This window comes from Leopardus geoffroyi, chromosome A2 (assembly GCF_018350155.1).
Source record: "Leopardus geoffroyi isolate Oge1 chromosome A2, O.geoffroyi_Oge1_pat1.0, whole genome shotgun sequence".
Lineage (NCBI taxonomy): Eukaryota > Metazoa > Chordata > Mammalia > Carnivora > Felidae > Leopardus > Leopardus geoffroyi.
In genome coordinates, this window is record NC_059331.1 from 10,845,438 (window position 1) to 10,855,582 (window position 10,145).

General features: G+C 42.2%; 1 protein-coding gene across 1 annotated transcript; it reads right to left on the minus strand.

Annotated features, from left to right (window-relative positions):
* Positions 1–6,933: 6,933 nt before the first annotated feature.
* LOC123604913 (olfactory receptor 7A10-like) lies at positions 6,934–7,803 on the minus strand. Its single transcript, XM_045491060.1, has 2 exons — positions 7,452–7,803; positions 6,934–7,166 (listed from the first exon to the last, which is right to left on the minus strand). Exons 1-2 carry the CDS (start codon positions 7,801–7,803, stop codon positions 6,934–6,936), a joined length of 585 nt encoding a protein of 194 aa, XP_045347016.1.
* Positions 7,804–10,145: the final 2,342 nt, after the last annotated feature.

Below are 10,145 nucleotides of genomic sequence, written 5' to 3' on the forward strand. Positions count from 1 at the left end.
TGTAAATTGACATTGAGCCCCCCTGAGTACTGTGTGTTGATTGAGTTCTGGCTTCTGTATTCACCTTAGAACATATTAGACCGTGTACCCCTGTTCTGAGGATGAATCTGACTCCAAAAAGCACACACACACACACACACACACCACAAATGATTGTTTCTCTGGGTGTGTTCTTACCATGACTTCTCACCCCCAGCCCCCGTGATCAAGGTTGGAGGGAGTATAACTCAAGCTGGCCAGATCCATAATCATTCCCCTAAACAATGTAAAATGTTCCCTGAATTCCAATGAACAAGCTTCCCGTGAAGAAATAACATTGACAAGTCAGACTGCCATGTTCATTTTCTTTCCTGTATTTGAAGTTTAACGTTTATTTATTATTGAGAGAGAGAGAGAGAGATACAGAGCGTGAGTGGGGGAGGGGAGGAGAGAGAGGGAGACACAGAATCCGCAGCAGGCTCCAGGCTCCGAGATGTCAGCACAGAGCCCGACGCGGGGCTCGAACTCACAGACCGCGAGATCATGACCTGAGCCGAAGTCAGATGCACACCCATCAGCCTTTTATAATATAGAAAATCCCACGCAGGCTCCACGCTCAGCATGGAGACTGATGCATGGTTTGATCTCACAAACCATGAGATCATGACCTGAGTCGAATGCAAGAGTCAGATGCTCAAGGGACTGAGCCACCCAGGCACCACTGTATTCCAATTTAGTTGGTGAAGGTTGTTTCCTAAAGCTGGCACAGGTGGCTATCCATCTGAAAGAAAAGAAAGATTCCCTAGTACGCACATTTTAACAATTCAGAGGGATTAGAGATCTTGAAGTAAATGGAAAGAGTACATTTTCAGTGAACGTGCATAAAAACGCAGATACAAGCCACAGGTGAGCAAAATCATTGTAATTAAGGCAGGAAAATCAGAAGTAAGAAGATAGATATATGTAGCTATATAAAATTTAAATCATTTTGTGGACATGATATCCAACCCAAGGCACTAAACGGTAATCCGTGAACTTCACGTGAAATGCTGCTAGCTGCGGAATAGGCATAGACTTTATGGACATATAATAACAATAGACATGTAACAATGAACCTGGTGATCAAACATGTACATATTGGCTCAAATTCAGTAACGGTTGAAGAAAACAAGATCTCTCGAGCTGACTGGGTTGAGATTTTTAAACCGGTAGAAAAAAGAGATTCTCTAATGTTTCTGGGAGGAATGTGAACCACTGCGATGTTGAGAAAACAACTGAAGACAGCTACAAATGTGAAAACACAGATATGCTTTAACTCAGAGATTCTCGGTCTCAGCACCCTTGACGTTCTGATCCAGACTGATCTCTGTGGTGTGTGTCCTGGGCTTTGAACGTGTTTAGAGCATCCCTGGCCCTTCCTGAGCAACCCCCCCCCCCACCATGTGACACCCAAATAAGTCGTGTCCCCCTGAGGGACAGTATTTCCTCCAGTGGAGAACCAGATTTTTCACATAACAATCTCAAAATATTTTTGCAGAATTGTTATAATAGCAATGCATCGAGAAAAGCTAGGAAAAGCTTTCGAAGTGTGAGTAGCACAGCCGTATCATGAAATATTATGCAGACATTGAAATAAAGAATCAGCATTTCCCTAGTCGGTTGGAGACAAGTCCTTGAGGTAGTTTTGAGGAAGAAGAAAGAATGGACGCACGTATAAAAAAAGACTACCCTAAAACCTAAAGAGCGTTTATGTTGTCCACAGGCCGCTATTCATTCATCCGTCTGGTTATGAATGTGTATGTGTGCCTAAGATAGGAAGAGAAGCTTTATGAGAACTGAAAAAATAAAGACTTCCAGGAGGAGTGAAATTAGGGCAAGTTTCAAAACAACTGTGTGACACAAAATTATGTGAGACTCTAAAACCGACTTACAAAAGGCATAAAATGATTTAGTGGTATCAAGGTGGGCCACTGATTTCAGATCACACTTCCAAACACGTGGAAAGAAAAGAATGCGATAGAATCACCTTTATCACTGGGGAAGGAGCCGTATCTAAATGATAAATATTTTCTTATAACGATACATGTATTCAAATATGCTTATGGAGAGTAAGGTGATCTTCAGTCAAATGTAAAGAAGCCGTGGTAGTCAGAGATAACGCAACTTCCAGAAACAGACCTTTTCACAACGGGCCAAAAGGAACTGTAGGGAATCACAGAGATGGGAAGGCATGTGGAAATGTGTATAGACAGTGATTTGTGAGCAATGTACAAAATACCACGTATGCTCCTTTTTGTTTATAGCAAGAATTTGCAAGTGAAGAGTATTAGTGACAGCTCAGTATAGGAAAATGAAGTCAGGCAAATAAATAAGTAAGTAAACAAATAAATAACAAGAGAGAACACAGTATAACTGAATGACAGATTTCACCCCATCTTACACAATCGAACTCAATGGTAAACGGCAAAGTGGGGAAAATAACACCGAACACCCCATCCACTTCCTTTTTAGAAAGAATGCAATCAGAAATGGAAGTAGCACCTCCCCGGCTCCCCTGTACACATGCAAAGACCCGTTAGAGACAATGCGTAAATGAGGCCACCAAGGAATAACTAACCCACAAATATAGTCAACTTCGTAGATAATGAAATCACTGCAAATCAAAGCTAGGTAACCATAGTTTTTACTCATCACATCATGGCGGTCATACGAATATCCAGAGTAAGAGCACGCTGTGAAAATATATGTCTCACGAATTAAGGTTGCAAGGTCGTATAGGCAGGCAGTAAATTGGTCTAGATATGTCTCATCAATATGGAAACGTAGCCCAGTATGCCCCATTTGTTTAATGTTTTGTTATTTATTTTGAGACAGGGTGTGTGAACGGGGGAGGCAGACAGGGAGGGAGACACAGAATCCAAAGCAGGTTCCAGTCTCTGAGCTGTCAGCCAGAGCCCGATGCAGGGCTGGACCTCACAAACCATAAGATCATGACCTGACCCGAAATCAAGAGTTTGCAGCTTAACCCACTGAGCCACCCAGGCACCCCCCAGGATTCCGCATTTACAGACAAAAAGGAAATGTCCTGACCTCACTGCGCATCCCTCCATCCCTAATTTTCCTACTCCCTTCAACTGCAAGACTCACTGGACGTGTTCTACTTTTACTGGAAGTATTTCCTGCCTCCCCTCCCATCACTTCACTGGCAACAATCACCCATGTGTGGCTGAGTTCAATGTGCAATCCTTTCTGTAACATCATCCACGAGGTCATTAAGTAATCGGGCAAGCAAATGACCATAGAGATCTCCAGGTTCTGGGCTAGGCTGGTGGCTGTGTGGTGACCTTAGGTAAATGCACCTGGCTTTGATTCTCCCTACTCTTTTCCTGAAGATCCTGCCGGGTCTCAGACTCACCTGGATGGGAGCTCTGAGGGAGAGGTCTCCTTGTGGCTGTCTGAATTGCCTCCAGATGGTTATTGGTGGCGACTAAACTCTGTCCCCACACAAGATGACAGGAAGGAGGCTAGCATGAGTCTCCCAGCCAAGCTTCAGACTCCAGAAGCAACAACCAGGTCCCATCAGCCCAAGGTTGCACAGGCAGAGGGACGGCACACAGGAGATATTTATAGTTTCCTCTGTCTGTTCATTAGGCACGTTCCCCTCCTGCCTCTCCAACCTACAGTACATGATTTCCCTGGAGGACACTGGTCTGGAGACAAAGGGAAGATTTTTGGAGAGTAAAAATGTATTTGAATGTATGTCTATTGTTTATACTTATTTGTTGTGTCTACATGTCTACATTCTATCAATTGCTTATTAACTCAAACATTTATTCTTTTTATATCAACACTCTTCAAATTTCACTCATTTCCTTTCAACATAAAATAAGAGGTCATAAATGAGTCTGTGTTCATTTTTTAAATTTTTGTTCGAGAGTAAGAGCATGTGTGAGTGGAGGAGGGGCAGAGGGAGAGATTGAGAGAGAGAGAGAGAGAGAGAGAGAGAGAGAATCCTAAGCAAGTTCCATGCTCAGTGTGGCGGGGAACCCAATTCCACGACCCCAGGGGAAATCAAGAGTCAGACATTCAGCCAACTGAGCCACTCGGGTGCCCCATTGAGTCTGCTTAAAATGAAAAAACAAGCACACACAACAGCAGAATCCGATCCATAAATACAGAGAATAAACTCATGGTTGTCAGAGGGGGGTGGGGAGGATGGTGAAGGGCAGTGGGAGGTACAGGCTTCCAGTTGTGGAATAAATGAGTCACGGAAATCAAAGGCACAGTGGACAGAATATAGTCAATGATACTGCAATGGCCTGGTAGGCTGACAGCCAGCAGCTGCCTTTGTGCTGAGCACCGCATAATGTATGGAGAAGCTGAATCTCTACGTCGTACACACGAAACTCGTGTAACATTGTGTGCCAAGTGCACTCAGATAATAATATTTTTAAAAATGATTCTGTGCTGGGGTACCCATGTGTAGGTGTGTTTATTTGAAATAAAAATGTATACAGAGAAACACACATATATGCATACATACAACTTTACAGCTGAGCATTTTCTTCGGACTCAATGAAATATGTCCGCGCACCTCATTTATTTCTTGCAACATCCACTTGAAGTTATGTTTAGGGTCCCAAGTTACTTTCAGACATAAAGAAGCTGAGGCCCAGGGAGATTACATTTTAACAATTGGATTAAGAAGTCACCAAGGTTGTGCATTTTCTTGAAGAACATCAAATAGGAATGTGCAGTAGGTACTTTAGTTTTTGTATGGCTCCCTTAATTCATCAAATCATACGTTCCAAATAGATGCAGTTTATAGCACATGATTATACCCCCACTAAATTAGTTAGAAGGGAAAAAAATCTAGCAGCGTACGGATCAGTGTGAAATATAGAGCGGAGGTAGCTGATTCATACTGAGTCGTGACAGGAGCTTTTTCTTCTCAGTAGGAAGAAAGCAAAGTGTCATGTATGAATACAGGAACATTCCATGTAAATTAAAATCATTCACTTTTGATATTCTTTTTTTCCCTGTAAAACAGAAGATAAAAATGCACTCAGAAATCGAGTTAACTGATCATATACTTGTTCAGAAGAGAAGTGCCCCGTGGTCACACATGACATCATGGATGAGCCTTAGGAACAATGTAGAGTCGGGGCTCCTGAGTGGCTCAGTCGGTTGAGCGTCCAACTTCGGCTCAGGTCATGATCTCACAGCTTGTGGGTTCAAGGCCTGCGTCAGGCTCGGTGCTGCCAGCTCGGCTCAGGTTGTGATCTCACAGTCATGAGATCAAGCCCCGTTCAACTTGGAGCCTGCTTAAGATTCTATCTCTGTCTCCCTCTCTGCCTCTTCCCCTCTCTCCTGCTCATTCCCCCCCCTCTCTAAAAAACAAACAAACAACAACAACAAAAACAACAACAAAACAACTACCTCTCGTTGAGGGTATTTCCCCACAGCCAGGAAAGATTGAAAATGTATGCATTATTGTCTTGGAAAACTGGTGTCCCTGATTCACATGACCAGACAGGAATGCAAGCTCCCTCTTATGTCATCCCTTGAGCATAGAAGATGAATGGAATCCTGAGCCTGAGAAACATGTCTAATGGAGGATAACGACCATTCGACACCCCTTTCATGGTTATGACAAAATTTAGAAGGAAGGGGGATATATTTCTTTTACAACAATGAAAGGAGTCATACCAAAGGCAGCTTAAAGATTTCAGGAAGAAGCAAGGAGATAATTCAATAAAAGTAGAAAAATGTCAATCAGTCCTTCCCCCATTTGGATAAGCCGCCTTACACATGGCCACCAATTCTCCATAGTCCAATGAATAGACGTACAGCATGAAGAGTAAACATTTTAAAGAGCACAATGTGCGATTTAAAACTCCGCTTCATTGGGATGGGCGCTAGATGTTGTACGTAAGTGATGAATCACAGAATTCACTCCTGAAACCAATATTGCAGGGTATGTTAACTAACTAAAATTTAAATTGAAAAAAAAATAAAGTAAAATTTTGCTTCATCATATTAAAGGGCATCTGGAGTCTCAGATCATATTCTAAAGTCAATCTATCTATCTAAGTTTGTTGTTCCATGTTTGTTGGAGACGCGTATTTGGTGAACACTTGAGTAAGGAAGTGACTGTCGTCCACATTGTGGACAACAAGGTACTAAGAGACCAGGATCCTAATGGGGAGAATAAAACCCATCTATACGACACATTAATATATTAAGTGTCCACTATTAAGAAGAGCAGTGAAGATACTGATATACAAAGGAACTTCAGACATATAAGTGAAAAAACATAGTCTCAGATATTGTTCTACTTAAAATCATATATATTTGTCATAAAGTGTGGTTGTTTCCATAGGTGGCGTATCAATCATGACAGTTCTTTTTGTTTGTTTGTTTCAAGTTGTTATTTAAATTCTAGTTAGTGAACATGTAGTGTAGTGTTGGTATCAGGAGTAGAATTTATGATTCATCACTTACATGCAACACCCAGTGCTCTCCCCAACAAGTGCCCTCCCTAATGCCCATTGCCCATTTAGCCCATCACCCACCAAATTCTGCCCACCAATCCTAAGACATACAGAGAGCTAACCAGTGGTAATCGTGGCATTAAAAAAACAAGTATGAAAGAAAAATGATTTGGTGTGATGCAATTGTTTGAGAAAGATTCTTTTTTAAAAACATCTATGTTGCCTCAAGGTAAATGAACATTTCCAAATAATTCAGATCCATGGTTGGAAATAAAATTCAGAAAGTGGGAAATACAAGGGAAAAATCTGTAGGATATCAGAGAGAGAAGAGCTTCATAGAGTGACTTACATACTTGGCATATGGAAGTTGAGGACAAGGAAATAAACGGGAAGAGGAATACTACATCTACAGTCTGAATAAAGACCACAATCTCTGACCCAGAGGCTTTGACCCCTGCAATCATGGGCATTTCTTCAATCTTGTGACGATTGGCCATGCAATGGTCTCCTTCCCAAAGAATGCTTTCAGAGCCCTTTTCATGTCTTTGTTCCTCAAGCTGTAGATGAAGGGGTTCAGCATGGGCGTGACCACCGTGTACATCACCGAGGCTGTGGCACTTGACCGTGAGCTGTCGGTAGCAGCGGAGCTCAGGTATACGCCGAGCATCGTACAATAAAATAAGGAGACAACCGATAGATGAGATGCACAGGTGGAAAATGCTTTACACTTTCCCTGAGCTGATGAGATCCCACGTATGGAGGAAACTATCTTAGAGTAAGAGTAAAGGATCCCAATGAAGGGACCACCAGCCAACAAGACAGCTGCAAGATACATCACCACGTTATTAAGAAAGGTATCAGAACAGGCCAGTTGGAGCATCTGATTAAGTTCACAGAAAAAGTGGGGGATATGCAAGTGTGTACAGAAGGACAGCCACAACATCATTAAACTTTGTAACAGGGAATTCAGGACACACATGACCCAGGACATGAGAACCAGCAGCCCACAGAGCCGGGGGTTCATGATGATCGTGTAGTGCAGGGGGTGACAGATGGCCCCAAACCAGTCATAGGCCATCACACTCAGGAGGAAGATGTCCATCACAGCAAAGAGTATGAGAAAATAAATCTGTGTGATACAGCCTGCATAGGTTATGACTTTGCTCTGAGTCCGGATGTTCACCAGCATCTTCGGGATGGTGGTGGACGTGAAGCAAATGTCTACAAAGGACAGGTTGGCCAGGAAGAAATACATGGGCGTGTGGAGGTTGGGGTCTGTGCTGATGGCCAAGATGATGAGCAGGTTCCCAAACACAGTGATCAGGTACATGGAGAGGAAAAGCCCAAATATGAGGGGCTGCATTCCTGGTTCCTCTGAAAATCCCAGAAGAAGAAACTTTGAAATTTGTGTTTCATTGCTTGGTTCCATGTGGTGGAGGTGACCTCTGAGAAAGAGGGAAATAAAAAAACACAAATTTGTATTACTCACAAAATTGAAATGCAACTGTTCTTTTTTTTTTTTTTTTTATTTTGCAGTCCAGAAATTCCTTTTAATATGTTGTGCACGGATATGGTCCCCTTTAGGGAATCATCGCTGCCACATCTGATATATTTTTATTGTCAATCAGCTTCTTTCCTAAGAAATCATGTATTTTATACTTTTTCTGAGAAATGTTTCAAGTATTCAGGAATATAAATTGAGTGCTGACCAGGTTTCAGGCACTATCTAGGCAATGAGTGTAGAGTGCTGAAGAACAAAAATCCCTACAGCGATGGAAAAAATATGTAAGCAAAGAAGACAATTATACAATTATCTTTTTGATACATTAATTTTTGATTATCTCACCTTTTTGATGGTGAGGTGTGCTGAGAGGAAATAGAAAACAGGGATAAAGCAGAGAGCAAATAGGGCATTCTATTTTAATGGCATTTAGGCAAATTCTGTACACAGGTGGTATTGGAACACAGACGTCATGTAAGACAGAGACATAGACACAGGATTCTGGGGGAAGTGTGTGCCTGGCAGAGGGAACGGACAGTGCAAAGACCCTGAGGAAGGTACTTGTTTCAAATGTTCAAGCGAAAAAGCAAAGCCAGCGCTGCAAGGGGAATGATCTTGAGGGACACTGATGACAGACTCTGACACACATGTGAGGAGGGATGTGGCCTCTCTGCGACAACTGTGACCTCAAGGCACAGGGCAGTCCTTGTCCACACTGCCCCTCCCTCGGTATTCATCGTGCTGCAAAGCCATCCCATGAATCGACATAGATCCCCATCTTGGTGCCTGCTCTTGACTGAGCTCTGGCCCGTGTATGGTGTCACCTTGGGATTGAGGAGTCCTGGCCCCTGTTGTGAGGACTGCTCACCCTCTACAAGTCACACACGCACAAGACACCGTGGTCTTCTGGGTTGTGAATTTCCCTGTCCTCACAGCCCCCACATTCTTGGTTATGCTGGGAACGGATACAACCCAAGGAGACCCGATCAGCCATCTTTCCCCTGCAAAGTGTAGAAATGGTTCCCAGAAATGCTAATTCTTAAGCCTCCCATTGACCAATCACCATGGAGCTCCATGCTGGAATGTTAATTTTCCGCTGTGATTTACACCAGTGTAACGAAGTCTGCTCAATAAATGAAAGAGACAGAGGGTGAGATACAGAGGGAATGAAACCGATGAGGGAGAGCAATGATCTCATAAGCTGGGGTGGTCCCTGAGAGACTGTGAGGAAGAACTATTACCCTTGCTTCTCCCCTGGTTACATCCCCTGATGCCCAGCAAAAATAATAAGAGAATGAAACACACTTATTTAAACGACAGATAGTGATATATTCATGGTGTACTTGTACAAAACTATATAGATAAAAATATAAATACATATAAAATTAACATATCCGTTTATATTATACATCAAGAAAAACGAGCAAAGGGATAAACCAATACAATCAAAGTCGGGCATTTTTATATCAAGCCTAGAAGACATCTTCCTGTACCTCCTGCATCATTATATGACTGATTCATTTCTACGTGATTGATAGGGGATGAGGTTAGCTCCTTTCTCCCTCTTCTTATGTGGCACTTTTCATTGATATTCCTGGGCTTTGAGTAAAGATCTCTCTTTCTCAAACCCAATGGACACCCTCTAATCCTCATTCGGGATCTCATCCAACATGCAAAGGACTCCCCAGACCGTGCTCTGTAAATCCTGCCCACATCAGGACAGTCTCAATGCTACACTGTAACATCCAGAAGAGCAGGGACTTTATCCTCTTTGTTCATTTCTGTTTTTCACCAACTTAGTTGAATATATGTTTTCTATAAAAGATTAAGACTATCTATGAGAAGTTATAGAATGGAAAGAATGAAAGGTTCTGGAAACCAGGTTAAAATAGTACCTTGAAAACAACTGTCATAAGCAAAGTTGTATGAAAAATAAACGCAAACTGGAACAGGTAAAAATAGCAATCATTAGTAATACCAACACGGATTAATAACTAAATTGCAAAAGACCATGAAAGAATATGACATATAATGTCCCTAGAATGTTCTGGCCCATGGCAGATGCTCAGTTATTATTTGTTGAATGAATCAGGAATTTGGTCTCAGTGTATAAGGACATTTCCTATATGGCAAGGTCGTATTTCAGTTTCGTTGGAAAAAGATGAATTGCT